At 38.8% G+C, this 20,705-nt stretch overlaps 1 protein-coding gene across 2 annotated transcripts in view; it reads right to left on the bottom strand.

The window, feature by feature from the left end:
• The window catches only part of TTC7A (tetratricopeptide repeat domain 7A), a 192,315-nt gene that overhangs the window by 104,897 nt on the left and 66,713 nt on the right, over positions 1 to 20,705 (bottom strand). For both annotated transcript variants that reach the window (XM_088147914.1, XM_088147920.1), the window contains 2 exons: positions 11,502 to 11,619; positions 5,010 to 5,067 (listed from right to left, as the gene is read on the bottom strand). In XM_088147914.1, the coding sequence (XP_088004040.1) occupies positions 5,010 to 5,067; positions 11,502 to 11,619 (176 nt within the window). The remainder of the gene's footprint in view (positions 1 to 5,009; positions 5,068 to 11,501; positions 11,620 to 20,705) is intronic.

Below are 20,705 nucleotides of genomic sequence, written 5' to 3'. Positions count from 1 at the left end.
TCATCTTTGTCCTTCATTTTGTCCAAGGCTTTCTTCTGTCTTTTCCAGTTACCATGACAGTTTGTTGGGAAAGCCACTTGGATCTTTTCTTCCTTGAAATGTTGGCAATATTTTTTCCCACTACAGTTTTCATAATATTTCCCATCTCTTTCTGTAGCTCATCATATTCTCTTTTACTTAAGTTAAGCATACTAAATGCATTCCTTATCTTGATCTTAGATTCAGGTTCTATGTTCTCCAAGTCACATTTTACTAATGCACCTACTCTTTTTAATTTTCTAACTTTAGTCCTCCTAATCAGCTCCTCTTATTTGGGCTGTTTGTGTGTGTGTGTCAGCCTTCCCATGTAGACCAGATAGGAAACACAACCAGGTGACCTAATTCTACTTTATTGTAAGGCTACATTAAGAATCTTGCAAGTCTGAAAGTACAAATCTCCTGCCATCTCTTTTACCACCTGAGAAGTTAGAAAGGGTCTTTTCTGAGTCTCTTTCTCCTCCCATTATGCAGCTGTGGGATATGCCCTCTCTTATCTGGTTGTTCCTTAGGCAGCATCTCTTCCTTCTGTCTCCCAAGGTCATTCCCACATACCATTACATGTGTGTGTGCCTTCAAGTCAATGTTGACTCCTGACTACTGTCTGGACAAGTCCCTGCAGCATTCTTGGCAAGATTTTGGACGTGGTTTGCCATTGCCTCCTTCCTAGGGCTGAGAGACAGTAACCAGCATGCTGGAGCTATCAGCAGGAGAATCAAGGACAAAATTCAGATAAATATCTTACTTTTACTGGAGATACAAGAAGTCCTAATAACAAAGAGAGCTATTGCACTATCTAGCAATCCAGCCTGTAGACATACTAGCCTCAGGGTTTCAATGTCTTCCTCCTATACTTCTTGCTGCTCAGTTCTTTGCCTTGGATATGGAAGGCACCTACAGCATGTTCTGAGAAAAGTCTGTCTCTCTCTGTGTGAATCTGCCAAAACTGAAGACAAGGAGTCCAAGATGTCCGTCCTAAACTTTTTGCCTTAGCAGATTCAGAGAGCAGCTTCAAGGCCCTTACCCCCATCTTCCTCTTTTATCGTAATTTTAAACTGGATTTGGATGAGCAGCCTGTCATACAGAGTTCTCTATCACCCCTCCCTCCAGCACAGTTAAAAAGAGAAGTGGAGCTACAATGCAAAGACCATTTGATAGCAAATAATTTTTGGTTCCTCACATAAATATTTCTTTTTCTTGCTATGATTCTGGTCCTAATATAAGGTTGTTCTCAAGAAGTGGTGAGGAGGGAGGAGACTTCCTTAATCTACAATAGCAAAAGACGAGGCTCTGCAGTTGTCATTGGAATGATAAATATATGTCTTTAAAGCTACAATAGTATCCTGGTAACAAAAACATAAACTCTGGAAATGCCACAAGGAAGAAAGGGTGAGGCTGGGCAGGCTTGAACAAGTTCAAGATAGCAGCTAGTAGAAAATGTGTATAAATATTCCAGTCCTTCATGTTTTAAACAGAGAGATGCTCAGCTCAGGCCTCCAATAATATATGAGTTGGATGCCAATTGGCAGGCAAATTATAGTCAGAATTAAATCTTTGACTAAGACAGAGAAGGAGGCAATGCAGTTCAAAACTTCAAATGCCTTTGATGATATTGCTCTGAGCAATTTGGAATGAGTGCATTCATATTATGATACTCCTCTCCTGATATTAAAGAGAACGTTTGATTTAAGAAATCTGAAAAAAACCCAATTTTTAACTGGATGAATAAGAACTGATTACTATTAGGTTCATGACAGGGTCAAGTGTTTGCAGCTTTCAACAACTGTGTAAAGCAAGAAATGTCAACAGGTGCATTTTTTTTCTACCCTAGAGCAGCATTATACAAACAAATGACATCTGCAAAAATTATCTTTTTTTATACAACTACTGAAGGTACAAAAAGCATGTTGTCCTTCAAGTCAAGCCTAGGGAATATTCTGCCCATGAGGCAGGTTCAGCCTTCCTTTCTCTCTGTCCTGTTAAGACTTTATAAAAAGGTTTCCTTCTTGGCTTAGATTATTGGACTTAATGGTATACAACTATTATGAAAAGCTGTGCTTTCCTTTGCTGTTTGAGTTTTTTTGCATAGGAGACCAACTATCCCTGTGTTTTTCTTGCCTTAAAGCTTTGAAAATACAGATAGTTCCCAAGACAACAAGGCTATTAGTTCAGACCTCAGAATCTCCAACAGATGAGTGTTATCTACAGATTATACTAATTTAATTTTTTAATTATCCCCATCAAAGCTCTTAGAACAAATTACAGCTTCCTAAAAAGAAAAAGAAAAAAAACAAGGCAGATATTCAAAACATGTATGTACACACCCATCATACTGAACATTCCCCTTTCTCTAACATTGGAAGCCTGGCCATCAGGAAGAAAGCACAAATAAAAAGAATTCTTGTCATTTCTTAAATCCCTTTGTGGAACCAAGGAGAATGCAGATTCTACAAGTGTTGAGCAATTGGTAAGACTTCCTCCTTTAATTCCTCCATCAAATGGATTTACTAGCAATATGGCACGAGAGGGCTCTCTTTGAGTTTGAAGACTGAAATGAAGGTAGTTTGAGGCATGCTGAGCTTCAGCCACTTAGTAGGTTAGAGATGACGCTAGCACCTATATTATCCCTGGAATAATGGAGCAGGTCAAGAGAATGTCTATGGTGCTCTTCTGTTGTGTCCTTAATTAGAACAGCAAAGTACAGTCAGGAGGCATGCAGTTGCTGTTAGGAACATATTAAATTCCTTAAACTTTGCCAAATAATTGGTCTCCTTAGCAAACTACAGTTTTTTAAACCAACTGATAACAGTTCCCCAAGGTTTCACACAAGAGTACTTCCCCAGTCAGATCTGAAGTTAGGGATAAAACTCATGCCCACTGAGGCTCTCTCCCATTCAAAACTGGGTTCAATAAACGTCAAGTCAGATTAATTGTTTGGCTAGCCCCTCTAGTTTAATCAGGCTGGCACTGGTTCACCAGCACTTCAAGCAGAGGTCTGCTAGCTGGGGATGCAAGGTATGGACTTAGGATGTCCTGCATGCAAACCACACACACTGCCACGATCTATAGTTTCTCCCATTGTTCCTGGTCCTCTCTATCCAGGTTTTGTTTTGTTTTGTTTTGCAGTATCAGGCTCTAAGGAATTAGCTGTACCCAACTCTCAAAATAGCCTCACTTGGCATACAGTACTGTAAAACACTAGCCCATTAAACTGAGAGCCACAGAACCAGGGGAGAAAACTCAAAGACCAGCTTGTCCAAACCTCTGACAATGCAGGAATGGACTGCTACAGAGGCTCTGGTAGGCAGACATCCTGACTCTGCTTAAATGTTTTTCATGTAGGAAAGTCCATCTTCTGAGGCAGTTTTTTCCATTGCCAGTTGGCCTATATTGCTCAGCTATTCTGCCCAATGGTTAGTCAAAATTATGTGACTGACTTTCAAATATTTGAACATAGTTTTCTCTCGCATCTTAATGGCCTTTGTCCCAGGCTAAATATGCTCCAGCCTTTCCTCATTGTTTTTGCTTATTCTGTCTGAGCAGATTCCAGCTTGTTGACACTCTTTTAAAAATATGGTACCTAGTTTAATTAGTGACATAAAGAAATCCACAACATGCCTGCCCAATTGGTGTCCTATCAAACCACAGGACAGCCAACAAGCTATGCAACTGTAATCTGTTAGGAGATTGATGGCTCCTTTTTTATACAGCTTAAGCAGGTAGCAAAACCAGGAAGCTTCTTCATGTATTCAAATAGTTCCTGTTGCTTTGGATGAATCTATCTTTTGGGGATTATGGAAGCTGAATAATAGACTACTGTCTTATAAGGTCTTAAATTAAGGAAACAAATGCTCAAGGAATTATTTTTATAAAGGAATATATTATGATATCTTAGTGCAAAATCAATTATGTGCATGATGGAACAAAATGCTAATATTGGGAGGGGGCCACCTTTCAATGGTAGAATATAGACTTTCACAAAGAAGATCCCAGGTTCAATCTTTGGTCACTCCATTTCCTTCTTTCTAACCTGCCTTTCCTCAAATGCAGAACTTCCCTTAGCAATGAAAGTGACAGATCACTGAAAAGCCCAGTGAATGAAGTTCCTTCATGATGTCTTCTGGGAGATTTAATTGAAGAGTAAGAAGCCAGGGAAGCTCAGACTTCTGAAAAGTTTATTATATAGAACCAGGATACTCACATAACCCTTGGCCACTTCATAACTAAATAGATGCAAAAATACCACTCTCTATACTGGAAATTCTGAAATTCTTTCTTTGAACAAATTTTAAGTAGATCTTCTGTACTCACCCCAGGGAAATTATGCCTGTTTCAAATGGCCTCAACTATTTCCAAAACCACCATTCATCTCCAGCCAAGGTAATGCTTTTAATACTAACACAAAATTCTGCACCTGATAGGCATACGTGTACTGTACTGGAATTCAGGACACAAGGAGCTAATTGAATTCTCCCAACACCCCCTGTTGGCTAAAGGTGGATATCAAAAGCATCCAAGATCCACTTCTAAGCTGAATTTAAGCTATCAAGGAAGCAAGCCACAGTTTGTGGGAAAAGGTCAAAGGCTAAAAATACATGCAGTTTAAGAGTAATATAGGATGGTAATTATATCTAAATAGTACAGTAATGGAGATGTTACATCTGAGTCTAAGAATGTGTGCCACTAAAAGCCAACCCCCCTCCCTCCCCTGCCTCCCAAGAAGCTCTTCCTACCCTCCATGCTGGCTCAGAGACAAGGAGTAACTATGCTGATCAGTTCAGTAGGCAGAAATATGTCCTCTGGCTGTCAGAAAGGTATTCTTTGTAAACATTAAAAATCAAGATCTGGGAAAAGAAATCCTCAAAACTGTGAACGTATTTAGAAGTGTTGCACGAGTTTCAGATTAAAATGTAAAAACAAATTTCTGCCAACTCGGATCTGGTTTCCTCCCCCCCCCCCCATGTTCTTCTCACCTTTCTAAAGTCTTAAGTGCTTTCTGATGCAAGTCATCTTGTGTGATTTTCAGGGTAGCTGCAAAACAAACAAAAATATACATTAGGGTAAGCATTGTTGCAAACAGTACATCTGAATAGTTGAGAGCTCCTGATTCTTAAAAAGCTATAAAAACCGTCCCATATGGGTCTTCAAAACGCCATTTCCTTAAGAATGTCATGTCTTATTTTAAAAGACTTTTCCTTCAAAAATCTTACTGAAAAAAGATTTCCTGCCTTATTTCCAGGGTGTTTAGAAACTGATCTCTCCAATGGCACCAGATATCATGATTCACTCTTTTCTTTTAAAGAACCTCCAGGTAGTATCAGAACAGAAATAAAATGTCGTGACTGAGTTAGGGAATACCTCCTCTGAATGTGATTCTTCTGGATTTAGGTTTTTAAAATGTCCTCTCATTTTATCCCCACACAAATTATGTGAATCTCTTTAGTTTCGAAAGTGTAAGTGGCTCCAAAATCAGGCCAACTTCATGCCCTGAGAGAGGATTGTAATCTAGATCTCCCCAGTCCTGGTTAAAGAATCTATCCATTAAACATGCGCTTCTTCTCAGTCTTATTCCATAACCTCAGGTGGGCCTTTTTCAAATGGACTTTTTCAAAGATATGTCAGCCAAATGCAGAGCCTTCTCTTCTACAGCACCTTCTCTGTGGAATTATTTTCCAAATGAATCCCACCATTATGGTTATGTGATGATAAGCAGAAAACAAATCCAATACTTTTGTCTTTTTATTTTGCTAAATCTGGAGTGGGGGACATGGGGGCATCATATTCATTCTTTCCTAGTACTAGGGCAGGTGGCTTTTGGTATTGGTAGTTTTATGATTTTAAAGCTTATTTTTTTAGTGGTTCCATTGTAGCAAACTGACTTCAGGATCTTCTGAGTGAAGATACCTTCATCAGCAGAATGCAGATAAATGACTCTCCCATTAAAATAAATTGTTCTTAGAATTTCTTTGTAGTTTTGACAGTCTAGTATTCCAAGCTTTTTATGACTTAATAAAATGTTTAGTGGCTTTGTATTTCCTAAATATACTGAGTTGCAGTTAGCATGCTTACTGTAATTACCACTGCTTGAACTAGGGTTAACACAAGTTAGCTGGACACAGAACTGTCCCCCTAAAACTTTTACCTCACTTTACCTAATATGTCAACCATTTTCCAGAGACAGATTTCAAAAGATTATGTTGAATCTAGGCACTTCTGCACTGTCATCTGTGTAAAGCTGTTGGAAGGCTGCCTGAAAATGAAAGCTGAGGGACTGCACCTGCTGTCCCCTTGATGTAGAAGACGTGTCAAGAGTCTGATGCTTGAGAAAGAAGGGACAAAACTTTGCCAAAGGGTCAAAGAGTACAAATGTCCTCTGGGGATGACAGAAACTCTTTTGGGATAGACTTTGGCTCCTGACCAGAGCATAAATGAGCAATGACAGAGGTAGGCTGAATGGCATCTTCGTTCATTCTTCTCTCCTGAAGATCCAGCTCAATCAGCTTTAGTTTCTCATGGAATCATCCCAGCCTCCATCACACAGAAATCAAACATAAATAAAGGAAGGAAGTTAGAATTGAAACTGCAAGCGCAATCAAGTCAGTGGCACCAAGTAGGGCAATGGGGAATTACAGATGTCTTTCTGTAGACAGTTGGGCAATGTGGGAGATGAAGAAGCAATCAAGAAGGAAGAAAAGAGTAAAGTTGGACTGCAGATGTTTCTTGTCATCTTGTGTCAAAATTAATTTCAGTGGGTCATTTAAAAAAAAAATACTAGGGATTATCCATTATTTTGTTAAGCATCTTCTTTTCCTCTGGCTTTATCAGTTACTTAATTTGCAGGAGTTAGGCAAAAGGCTTTTTCCTATCTTCATGCTAAGATAAATTTCATCTGTATCTAAAAGATTTCACCCTTTTAGATATTAAAGCATAGGAATGATCTATAGTGACAGATGTCGCTATAATTGTCTATAGGCCAGGCCAAGATGAATGCAACATTAGCGCTACAGAATTGTGGCTAAATATAGAATCACAATACTGTTGTTTTTCCTAGTCCCATTTCTTTTTTCCCTCTCTCTGGTAGAAAGTAATGTGGCTACTGTTCATTTTGGTTACAGTGAATCCAGAGATGCTCTTCAATCCTTCTTCAGAATACAGGTCTACTCTTTTGATCATGGCACCATCCTCACTCACTGCTCAATTACATAAAGGCCCTTGTAGGCCCTTAAGGAAGCACCTCATGGCTGTAACTGAAATAAGAACTCCTGGGCAGAAGTAGGTCAAATGGTTCCACACATCTTGTCTTTCATTTTATGAGTAGGTCACAAGATAAATCTGGGTTCTGTCAGTAGATTATCTTAGTTTTACAGAGGATAATAATAAAAATAATAACAACAATAACAATCAAGTCGGGAGGGCGGAGCTGGCGTCGCGGCGATACGGCGGGCGATCCTGGGCTCCCAGGATGGCAGCCGATATCTCCTCCCCCGGACGGTCCCGATGGACCTAAGCCGTCCCGTAGAGATGGCGATCGCAAAGGGCACGTCCCGCGGATCTCAGGGACGCCGCAAGTCCCAGATTGATCCGGGGAGAAGCTCTTGAAGCCGGCGGAGGAGAGCCAGCCAAAATGGCTGCGAAAGCCGGGGCAGCTCCAAAGGAAGAAGGAAGAGAAGGGTGTCAGCTGGGTGAGATGGACTTTTACTATTTAACTATTCTTAGAGAACACCTTAAGTAACTTAAAGAGATTTTTAAAAGTGAAGAAAAGTGGATTAAGCGGCGAGATCGAGCCTTATAAAAAAAGGGGGGAAATTTTTTTTTTCTTTTCAACTTTCCCTTTTTAGTGGATTTGGCAAGATGTTTTTCTCTTAAAAAAAAAAATTTTTTTAACTGGATTGGCTTTTTCTTTTTAATACTCAATAACTTTTTATTTTAAGCCTTTTTTTTGACTAAGATTTCTTTATTGTTGTAAGAAATTTATACTTTTTGATTTTGAAATGGGGAAAGTGGAGTTAAGAGAAAGTAAATGAAAGAAAGTTGCACTGCCATCTAGAGGCTCGACATAGTGCTTTTTTTCTTCTATTGTGACGCATGCTCAAGGACCCTGTGCTTTCTAAAAAGATAGTGGGATGTGCATGTTTATACAGGTGCCATCCGTAACTATAAACAAGAAAGTGGAGTTGAAAGTGATTTTGAAAATATCAAGATGGAAAGTTTGAGCTAGTCACAAGAGCCCTGATTAGTGGCAGTAGCTCTTCTTTCTGCTAGAAGCTCTGCTTTGCTCTCCATTCCCCCCTCAGTTGGATTTTTTTTTAAAGAGACTTAGTCTTTTCCCTCCTCTTCTTTTTTTTTTTCTCCTCTTGCTTTTTTTTCTTTTTTTTCTTTTTTTTTCTTTTTTTTTTCTTATTTTTGGCAAGAACAAAGATAAAGAATCCTTTGACTCAATGTAGGTTTATCAAGATAATAAACTATACGAGAAACACAATGCAGAAAAAGATCTCTAAACTATTGAGGATGACTATAAAAAACTGGAAGAAGAGCTGCAGAAATTCCCGCAAAAAAAAAAAAGAAAAAAAGATACTAAAGCTAAAATGGACTTAAACATAAAACGGGATCAATGGAAAAGGAAGAAATAGTACAAGAAATCAGAAACATTAAACAGAATTATTGTGGTTAATTAACTGATAAATGAAGAGGGACAGACTTGTTCTTGGCACTGAGGGTGAGAAAAAGATTATACAAGATTATAATGGAAAATCGTACTAAAAGAATGCACAAAAAGAAGAAGTAAAACAATATTGAAAGAAACTACTTCAGATGTTTAAAGAAAAACTATGGGAATACAATAATGATGGAACTGACAGAAGCTTCAAAAAGCAGAATGTTTGAAAGGACATTTATTATTGCTTTCTCTTATCCAATAATATAGAAAAAGGAATAAACAGTTAGATATTTTGGGATATTGAATGAAAAGGGTGAACTCAAAATTATGCAAGCACTGGAATAAAGTATAAATCTGAGATATATAGTTAAAAATTGTATTTGATTCTAAATATTTTAAGAGATTAGACATTTACATATGGTTGAATATAGTAACATATAGATTTTAAACTAGAGATATTTTTGTTGAAACATGTAGTGAAGAATCTGGTTAGAACTGTAACCCGGTTAGAACTGTAACTGACATTGTAACTGATACTGGTTAGAACTGTAACTTTTAAGAATTGGAAAAATTAAAAATTACTTATGCAGGAGGAAGTTATTGAAAATTATGAAATGTGCAGAGATGAGTTAAACTGAGATTTGAAATTAGAGTAAGAAGATAAGTAACTTGTTTTTATTAATGATTGGATGAGAAAATATAGTAATGTAATGGATTAGGAAACTTTATAATAGAAATTTGATATTAATTATTATATATATACACATATAATCAATAGATGAAAATGTATTACTAATCCTATTGAAAGTTAAAATTTATTGTAATAAATGATTTTATAGATTAGCTATGAATGATTAATAATTGTTAATTGATAAGTATACAAGTATATTTTGAATAGATGATATGAGAATTTAAGATTATGAAAGGGGCACCAACGAGTTGGTAACTGGTTGACACACGCTATAAAATGGAAGATGCTCTTTTTTTTATGCCTTTTTATGGTTTTGTTTGTCCATGTATGTTTTGTGTTTGTTGTAAAAATTTAAAAAAACAAAAAAAACAATCAAGTCAAATTACATTCATGTTTTTCAACAAGCCTTACACTAATATCTCTTGAGCAGAGTTCTTTCTTGTAATTTCACTTCACACATTGCTCCACATATACGTAAAAAAAGGTAAATCCTATTTTAGTTCTCTGGCACATATAATCATAACATGCATGTGATGGAAAACATATTTAAAACATAGACCTTAAAATAATGAAAAGTACACTACAAATGCAAGTTTGGATTTCCAGCTTAAGCTTATGTTGCACAAGGCTCCATAACTCCAGTGTGTGACATGGGAAATTGTGCACAATACTCATGTAGTATTATTTTTCAAAAATCATATTTTTGGCTTTTGTTAGTAAGCAGTTCTTGCAATTAGAGGATCTGATAGGCTATAATATTAAAGGAGTTACGATTCTCTATTGTTTTCCCAATTTGGTGTCCTCAGGATGTTCTGTGAGCTAAACTGGTAATTCAAGAATTGTAGGCCCAATGTATCTGGAAGATACCAGATCAAGGAAATTTACTCCAGAGACCAAACCATTGGGTTCAAATAGTAAGCAAGGGCATTTTGATTAAATTGTGCTCAGTTACCAGTGATACTCACTGGTAATGTTCAGCCTCAGACAAGATACTTCTAAAAATGGAGATCATGATAAAGATAGATTCTTTGGGCTGCAAGAGCATTTTCTGCTCACATTAGCCAGAAGCAGAGTTTTTTCTTCAGTAAAGAGTTAACTCCAACTATTTTCCATGACTGGATGAATTTTAAACAATTCTTCCATTTCATTTTTCCAGCTTTCATTATCACAGTATGTGGCCTGTAAACTGAAATTGAAATGCAGAGGACAGCAACAAAGATAGCTGGAGGTATGATAAAAATTGGACTATGTTTAGCCTGGAAAAAAAAAGAGGACTGAGAGGGGAGATAAAGGAAGTGTTCAGATACTAGAAGAACTGAAAAAATACTAGAAGAATATTAAAAGAGGGTGATGAAAGTTTTGCTCTCTGCTGTTCTGAGGCCAGGACTGTATCAAATATACCTATACAAGAGGAGAAATTTCAGTTAAATGTTAAAAGAAACTTCTGAGTGATAGAATCAATTCACCAAAGAGAAGCAAGTCTTGATGTGTCAATGTAAGAGGCTAGACAAGTCACATTTGGCAGCCAAATATGGGATTTTAGTCCTGCTTTTCTACTCCAGACAGAAGATCCATCTAGAGTCTGTTGGAGTGAGTGGCTATAATACATTTAATGAAATACATACATAAAATAAAATAACCTCAATGCCCCATCAGTTCTTTAATTCCATAAACTATGGAAATTAGAGTTTATCAACCGTGATTACTTATAACAACAAAACAGAACAGCCAGATACAGAGGGAATGTGTATGTCCAGATGTTGGACATAAACTATGGACATTCACCTATGTCCAGGTGAAAGGAATTAGCTTCATCTGTCATTTATGACGACTGAGAGACATTTTGCTTTATTGTTTTTATATTGGTTTAGTAAGACTATGTCATGATGACTGCTTTTAGTTGCCTTAGGAGCAGAAAGGCATAATGTAAAGATTTGCATCAATAAAACAAATAGACGTTGTGATGCATATTGGCAACATATTGTTGGACTATGGACTATGGACCTATAAGTTAGTTCTTCCATTTCAATATTCTTAACATGTTTAATGTTTAAGTGCTTAAATTGACTTATTTGAACAATAGCTGTGCAGATCACATTTGACAAATCAAAATATTACCATCAGTTGCTTGAAGGCTGTATGTCAGGCCTAATGCTAAAAAGCCCTTTGCTAGGAATTCTCCGGCATCTTCTCCCATGTCAACAACCATCTTGGCGAAACGTTCTCCTTCCTCCAGCTGAATTGATGAGAGAAAGGGAGAAACATTACAGGAAATGTTCTTTGCAAAATCTTAATAGAATATATAATTCTTTGGGATGCATTCAAGATTAGCAAGCATCAGAACTTCAAAATTATAAGATGGTACTATGCTTCCAGTTAATTGGGAAGACCTGACTTCTAAATCTCAATGCATGACAAGAACCTGACTTTTCCCAGCATGGTGCCCAGCTGCAACACACTGGAATCCTCCCAGGTGAAAGTCTACAGCAACCTATGACATTGGTAAAAGATTTAGCACTAATGCTGGCTCCAGATTTTGAGCATAAGAATCTGCCAAGTATGCCCCTACTACCACTGTTACAACTGTTCATATTGCTCTTTCCCGCATGTGTATGGAGCCTGTTCTTTTGTCAGGTGGAGAATCAGCAAGCAAAAGACAGGTCCTTCTCCTTCCTATTTCTTACTTTGCTTCTCCTGCCCACTTTTAGACCAAAAGGAGTGGGTAAGTAGGCAGCAATGGTGAAGAGACAGGAGCTCTTGACCATGGATTCATTGCTGGGACACAGATCTATCACAGAAACATAGTTTAAAGAATCAGAGACAGATGGAACCATTGGGGAGGTAGAGAGACCCAGAAATGGATTAATAGAGACACAGAAGAAAGGGGGAGGGCAAAATGGGACAGATTGTTATCTAGGAGTTGCTGAGCCTAATCCATAGGCCACATAGCATGATCTTCAACTTCCTGTTAACTTCCAGACTGTGATGGAATGGTTTGGTAAACGCCGCACTCGGGGAGATTGATTGATGTCAGGTTCAGCCCAAAGAACTCCACGAGACAGTACAGGTCTAGTTCAATAGCTTTTATTAGCTTTCACCCACAAGACAGAATCTTGCCAGACTGAATCTAAACTTCCCAAGCCAGCAAGCAAACACCGCGAATTCCTTAGGGTGGTGCCAGTCTCATCCTCTTAACCTTCCCACGCTCCTGCTGGGGGCTAAGGAAATGATTATCTCCCCAAGCGCGGCCTTCACCAAACCATTCCATCACACAGACAGACAACCATAAAAACCAAGCAGTACAACAGGCTCCCCTTCATGGATCACTGCCTTGTTGTGGCAAAGGGGCTTGCGTAACTCAGTAAAGCCATGAGCTATGCCATGCAGGGCTACCCAAGATAGACAGGTCATGATAGAGAGTTCTGACAAAATGTGGTCCATTGGAGAAGGAAATGGCAACCCACTCCAATATCCTTGCCAAGAAAACCCCATGGACAATGTCAAAAGGCTAAAAGATATGACACTGGAAGATGATCCCCTCAGATCGGAAGGTGTCCAATATGCTACTGGGGAAGAGCAGAGGGCAATTCCAAGTAGCTCCAGAAAGAGTGAAGCGGCTGGGCCAAAGCCAAAAGGACGTTCAGCTGTGGATGTATCTGAAAGCGAAAAGAAGGTCTGATGCTGTAAAGAACAATATTGTATGGGAACGTGGAATGTAAGATTTATGCACCAAGGCAAGCTGGATGTGGTCAAACATGAGATGACAAGATTGAACATCGACATCTTGGGAATCAGAGAATTAAAATGGACGGGAATGGGTGAATTTAATTCTGGTGACCATTATATCTACTACTGTGGGCAAGAAACCCTTAGAAGAAATGAAGTAGCACTCATAGTCAATAAGAGAGTGGGAAAGGAGGTAATAGGGTACAATCTCAAAAACGACAAAGTGCTCTCAGTGTGAATGCAAGGCAAGCCATTCAACATCACAGTAATCCAAGTCTATGCCCCAACCACTGATGCCGAAGAAGCTGAAGTTGACCAGTTCTATGAAGACCTACAATACCTTCTAGAACTAGGACCAAAAAAGATGTCCTTTTCATCACAGGGGATTGGAATGCTAAAGTAGGAAGTCAAGGAATAACTGGGATAACAGGCAAGTTTAGCCTTGGAGTACAAAATGAAGCAGGGGAAAGGTTAATAGAGTTCTGTCAAGAGACAAGCTGGTCATAGCAAACACTCTTTTCCAACAACACAAGAGAAGACTCTACACATGGACATCACCAGATGGTCAATACTGAAACCAGATTGATTATATACTTTGCAGCCAAAGATGGAGAAGCTCTATAAAGACAGCAAAAACAAGACCAGGAGTTGACTGTGGCTCAGATCATGAGCTTCTTACTGCAAAATTTAGGCTTAAATTGAAGAACGTAGGGAAAACCACTAGACCACTAAGGTATGACTTAGATCATATTCCTTGTGAGTACACAGTGAAGGTGATGAATAGATTTAGGGGATTAGATTTGGTAGACAGAGTGCTGAAGAACTATGGACGGAGGTCCGTAACATTGTACAGGAGGCAGCAACTAAAACCATCCCAAGGAAAAAGAAATGCAAGAAAGCAAAATGGCTGTCTGATGAGGCTTTACAAATAGCTATGGAAAGAAGGAATGCAAAAAGCAAGGGTGAAAGGGAAAGATATAACCAACTGAATGGAGATTTCCAGAGAATAGCAAGAAGAGATAAGAAGGCTTTCTTAAATGAACAATGCAAAGAAATCGAGGAAAACAACAGAATTGGGAACAGTAGAGATCTCTTCAAGAAAATTGGAGATATGAAAGGAACATTTAGTGCAAAGATGGGCATGATAAAGGACAAAAAAGGCAGGGACCTAACAGAGCAGAAGAGATTAAGAAGAGGTGGCAAGAATACACAGAAGAACTAAACAAGAAAGATCTTAATGTCCCTGATGTCCATGCTGGTGTGATCACTGACCTTGAGCCAGACATCCTAGAGAGCAAAGTCAAGTCGGCCTTAGGAAGCATTACTAACTACAAAGCTAGTGGAGATTACAGTATTCCAGCTGAGTTATTTAAAATACAGTGGAACCTCGGGTTATGAATGCTTCTGTTAACGAACTTTTCGGGTTACAACCAGCTCCGACCGCAAAATTTTGCTTCAGTTTGCGAACTCTGCCTCGGGGTACGAACAGGATATGCGGCCATTTTCCCTCCTGTGACACGGTCCGCGGCCATTTTCCGCCCCTGACATGTGGTCCACGGCCATTTTTCCGCCCCCGACACGTAGTCGTAGGGAGGGGGACTCTCCCTCCAAGCAATAGCCGCCTCCCTGTCCTTCATGCCAGAACGGATTAATGGTAATTACATTGGACCTTATGGGGAAATTTGCTTCGGGTTGCAACCAATTCGGGCTGCAACCAGAGTCACAGAACGAATTAAGTTCATAACCCGAGGTACCACTGTACTAAAAGATGATGCTGTTAAAGTGCTACACTCAATATGCCAGCAAGTTTGGAAAACGCAACAGTGACCACAGGATTGGAAAAGGACAGTTTACGTTCCAATTCCAAGGAAGGGCAATGCCAAAGAATGCTCAAACTATCACACAATTGTGCTCATTTCACATGCTAGCAAGGTTATGCTCAAAATCCTACAAGCTAGGCTTCAGCAGTATGTGAACCGAGAACTACTGGATGTACAAACTGGGTTTCAAAGAGGCAGAGGAACTAGAGATCAAATTGCCAACATTCGCTGGATCATGGAGAAAGCACTAGAGTTCCAAAACAAATCTACTTCTGCTTCATTGATTATGCAAAAGCCTTCGATTGTGTGGATCACAACAAACCATGGCAAATTCTTAAAGAGATGGGGGTACCAGACCATCTTACCTGTCTCCTGAGAAATCTGTATGCGGGCCAAGAAGCAACAGTTAGAACTAGTCATGGAACAACTGATTGATTTGAAATAGGGAAAGGAGTACGACAAGGCTGTATACTGTCACCCTGTTTATTTAACTTATACAAATGCCAGGCTGGAAGAATCACAAGCTGGAGTTAAGATTGCAGGGAGAAACATCAACAACCTCAGATATGCAGATGATACCACTCTAATGGCAGAAGGTGAAGAAGAACTAAAGAGCCTCTTGATGCGGGCGAAAGAGGAGAGTGCAAAAGCTGGCTTGAAACTCAACATTAAAAAAACTAAGATCATGGCCTCTGAAGCCATCAACTCCTGACAAATAGAAGGGGTAGAAATGGAAGCAGTAAGTTCATTTATTTGGGCTCCAAGATCATCGCAGACGGAGACTGCAGCCATTAAATTAAAAAACGCTTGCTCCTTGGGAGGAAAGCTATGGCAAACCTAGACAGCATATTAAAAAGCAGAGACGTCACCTTGCCAACAAAGATCCACATAATCAAAGCTATGGTTTTTCCAGTAGCAATGTATGGCTGTGAGAGCTGGACCATAAAGAAGGCTGAGCGCCGAAGAATTGATGCCTTTGAACTGTGGTGCTGGAGAAGACTCTTAAGAGTCCCTGACTGCTCCTTGGAAGGATTGATACTGAAGCTCAAGCTCAGATATTTTGGTCACCTAATGCGAAGAGAAGAGTCTTTGGAAAAGACCCTGATGCTGGGAAAGGTTGAAGGCAAAAGGAGAAGGGGACGGCAGAGGATGAAATGGTTAGATAGCATCATTGAAGCAATGAGCATGAAACAGCAAACTCAGGGAGGCAGTGAAGGACAGGAAGGTCTGGCACGACATGGTTCATGGGGTCATGAAGAGTCGGACAAGACTTAATGACTGAACAACAACAAAACAACAGGCTACTAGTTTTGGGCTGATGGTTCACATTAAACAGGTCAGGAGGAGGTGGAGGAGGAGATTTAGAGGCTGTCCAACTCCAAAATGAATCTGGGTGGCAGTTAAAACACAGAAAACAATAAAAAGAAAATTGTATGCATCCAGACAATTACACCCATATACCAAAAAACCCACAACTGATAGGGGCTCCACAAGCATCCTACCACAAGTTCTGGGAGAAGAGCCAGGTTTTTAAAGACTTCCAGAATATTATCTGGGTAGGAGCCAAATGGATTTCTGGGGTGAAGGTGGGGTATCATTGCAGAAGGCAGGTGCTGTGACAGAGAAGGCACACTTCCCGGGTCCCTATAGATGGCACTGTTTGATTGAGAGCACATCAAGTCTGCCTGATCTTACTGGACAGGCAGAAACCCTAGGAGATAGGTGGTCCCTCAAACAACCGGGCCTTAATGACAATTAAAATGATGATAAACTTACAAGCTAAAAGGGCAGACTCTCAAAAGAGTATATTGGTGGATCTTTCAAAGCGTACGGTAGATTTGGACAATTTGCAAATCTTGGTCTAATTTCAAATCCTACAACAAACATTACATATAGCTCATTGATTAAATCTAGTCTTTCACCAGTAGCCTATTGATGGAAGGGAAGGGGAAGAGACAGCAAAGGAGGGAAGGGTAGTATCTGAAATAAAAGAAATGGGAGATGTGGGTGGCAGAAATAGAGAAAAGTGTTGTCCACTCACTAGTCTGGCCCTTCTCACCACCATCTTGCTGACCCCAAAGAATGCCCCTAATATAGTTTCAATGTGAGAGGAAATTATGCAGACGGGAGCTGCAACATGCTTGGAGGACTGTGTCTGTGACACATTAGCACCCAGGACAGACTACAAGTCTTTGGTACCAATCATTAACTGTGTCAGTTGTGATACCTTTATCAAAATCTGGGCCACCTCTTGATGGTAACAAGAAGATATGGAAAACTCTATCTCCTTGCTGTCATCTAGTCTTTTGTAGCCCAGATATGGTAATTCTAGCTGTAGGTGACCAACCAGGTAGCAGAACTTATTAGGTTCTACTTCTCAGAGACTTTGATTAGCAATTCAGTTTTTCTTTTATGGTATTAACTGGAAACTGAACCAGGTCAGACACAAATGTTTAAATAGTTTAAATCTCTCCACAGCCATGAACTCACTTGAGAGAAGCCATTTTTCTCAGTTTGTGTCCTGCCAGCTGCAATATGAGGAATAATTATAATAATGGACCTTGCAGGACTGTTGCAGGATAATTAAGCATTGGGTTGGTTTTTTTTAAAAAAAGAGAAAGCTACAGTACTTTAAGATTTTCCAAGTAGTAATAGGATATGTGCCCAAATATTAATGCTTGCTAATAAAAGCTGTCATATGCCAAGGTGCCTAACCAAGCCTCTCTTTGACATTCTGTCTGAGACAGAAGAGGAAAGCAATGGTATTTGTGTGGGAAATTATTAGAGAGAGGAAGATACGGTGGCAGTTGTGACCAAATGTTTGTGAGACAGGGTTAGTTATTGCTTGTGTTCCCAGAAGGACTGGAGGGGGAGCAGAGTTGCTTTCAATTCCATCACCATCAATAGTGACATTAATAGAAGAGGATGACCAACAAAAGGGGTGATTTTTAAGTTTGAGAACACTAAGCTAAAAGAATATTCTAGGACAAGAACAAAACTCGAGGGGACCTAAAAGGATCGGCTAACTCCAAGGATTCCTCAGCTGTCAGAAATAACAAGGACAAGCCTCCACCTCTCTCCTGGGTTGAAGGATGTGCACAGAAAAACACTCAGCAAGATATGCCAACAAACTATGTCCAGCCATTGCAAAATATAATAATCTGTATTCCCCACTGCCATAATTTTTGGTGAAAACCTCATTTTGTTAGCAGCCTACTGCTTGCGAACTATTTTTCCTGAAACAGAGGGAGGCTTTTTCCAGCTAACCATATTATCTTTTTGCAGATTTCTGAATGTAAGTTGAGCTAAGCCTACAGGCACATGACAAGGAATAGGAACAGCAGGTGTTATCCCCTGGCAAGAGGCTGCCCAGCTGGTATTCAGCTGGCACATCTTGGCATGTTGTTTCTTTCTGTTGTGTTTTCCCACCCACCTCCTTTCCTTTAGGAGACCAAGGCCATGCATATTAAACTGCACTCTTTACATCTAAAAGAAACAAGCAAACAGTGTGAGTTTTCACCAATAGCAATTTAGTATTGTGGGGAAAAGATTAGGTGACAGTCAGGAGCATTGGTATATCTACATTTTTGAAGGAAGTGGATATTTCTTAAAACTAGATAAACCAGAAGGGCAGTTTTAAAAAGGAGGTAAAAAGTAAAACCAAACACTCTTTTAACTGCTTGCACAATTCTAGAGGTTTAGGAATAGAAAGCGGAAGGTCAACTCATGCACTCCCAGAGTCTCTGCCATGCCAAAAGACTCATAAAGAACAGTTTATGTATTGTATAGCAGCAAAATCCAGATTCATCTCAGGTCTTTTCAAGCATCTGCTCGCCTATTCTTGACATTTTTGGATGTACACTTTAAAAAACTCTTCAGTAGATACCTAAAAATGTAATGCTTTATGTAATTTTAAGTAAGAAATATTGGAAGTTTGTCCAGGTGACTCAGTCCCCATCATAAAAACAGGCTTTAACATTTCCAGTGTAACATGAATATAAAAGCAAAGTTATAAACATTTTAAAACTTTATGATTAAGAATTAGAGGTTTTTTAAAAAAAAAAAATTCATGCTTAATTCAAATTAAGTCCTTCTGTAAACTCCTGGTAAATGATAGAGGCTGGACATTACAATGCTCCTATGGGCACTGCTAGGACTGCAGTATGGTTTTCATTACAGAGGGGTATGAACTAACAATTTTTATGCTGTTCTACATTAATCCAGATAGCAAGATCTGTAAAACAGACATTGGTTTTCACATATGTATCACTTGCTTGATCATGAGACTCTGATATAAAAACATGTCCCTACCCAAATGTGCATTGGAATGTATTTCCAAATATGAATAAGATCTATCTTAGTAGTAATAGTAGCAGGGCAAGCTACTGTATATAAACAGGGAGCAAACCTTATACTCACTAGCACTGATGATGTTACCTAGCTGGGTAATGAAACTTCTGCAAGCAAACAACCAAGCTCAGAGAGCACCAAGGACTCCACGTAAGATCCATCTGCCCTGCATTGTTTTTAAACAGCCTTTCAAACTCCTAAAACTCTTGTAGTCACAACATATCTGAAGGTTACCAGACTAGAAAGGTTTTATCACAAAAAAACAAACAAACAAACAAACAAAAACCTGTCTTGAGTTTGGTCAGCATTGTGTTTCAGAAGGGTGGAGCAAGGCCGATAAAGAATAATTTATCAATGGCCCCCTTGTCAGTTCATGTTACAAGCAAGATTTAAGCCAGGGCCTCTTGTTTCATTGGAAAAGAATGCAGCTTTTGGGGAAGGAGAGGCATTTCAGCAGTAGAGCATACGGTTTGCAACTAGACAACAGTCAGATTAATCTGATTGAGCCACATGACCTTTCTCCTGAAACAATGGAGACCTTCTGCCAATCACTGGCAGCAATACTAGGTTAGAGGAACCCGTGATCTGTCCACATGGAAGGTGATTTTTTACCAGGATGCCTCAAAGGTATACAAACTGCCCCAGTACTTTTTCCTAATGTTCTATGCCTTCTTTACTTTCTCTTGGTCTTAAAATATACAGCTTCTTTGTGGATTTGCTTAATCCAATAGTTGGCTTTGTTGTAGAAATTGATTTCACTGTTAGCAGTGATTTATTGGTTCTTTTGTATCCTCTTACTTTGTTCAATTAGTAGTTTGATGAACCAGTAAAAGAAACTGCTAGACACTATTCTAGATACATTGCAATAATTAAAATAATATTTATTCCAAGAAATTTAAAATATATTCAGGTACCTCTTTCCAGTGAACAAGAAAGTAACCTGAAAAATATACATTAGATAAGGAAAAAACATGGATCTTCTTTCATTTATTTATAATATTCTGATGCCTACTCTTAATTTTGTAGGTAATTAATTGGCAATTACATTTCTAAATTTACTCCAAAACTAACAACATATTTATAGCTTGCTGGAAGTACACAGAATAAGTTATACTTTTAAGCTTTCTAAAAATGAGTGGCTTAGTATTTCATAACATAGCAATTGTTAATCTTCCATTAAATAGCTACATCAGATACCTAGTTTACACCTAGCTATTTACACTGCCATGTCAATGAAGAAATTATCTCTCTGGATTTCCACTGACAATGATCTCATTATTTTATCATTTTGTGCAATGAATGCATATTATTATAATTAAAATATTTATTGTATTTTTTAAAAAATGTGTTCCAAAGTTGAAATACTATACTTTGTTGACCTCCTGATGAAAGACAGGAATCACAGAGTTCATAGTTTTTCTACTTA

This window comes from Python bivittatus, unplaced genomic scaffold, assembly GCF_059951505.1.
Source record: "Python bivittatus isolate LINGU-HERP-01145 unplaced genomic scaffold, Pbiv_v1 ctg000020_np1212, whole genome shotgun sequence".
Taxonomy (NCBI): domain Eukaryota; kingdom Metazoa; phylum Chordata; class Lepidosauria; order Squamata; family Pythonidae; genus Python; species Python bivittatus.
This window is presented reverse-complemented; position numbering and strand designations above follow the sequence as displayed.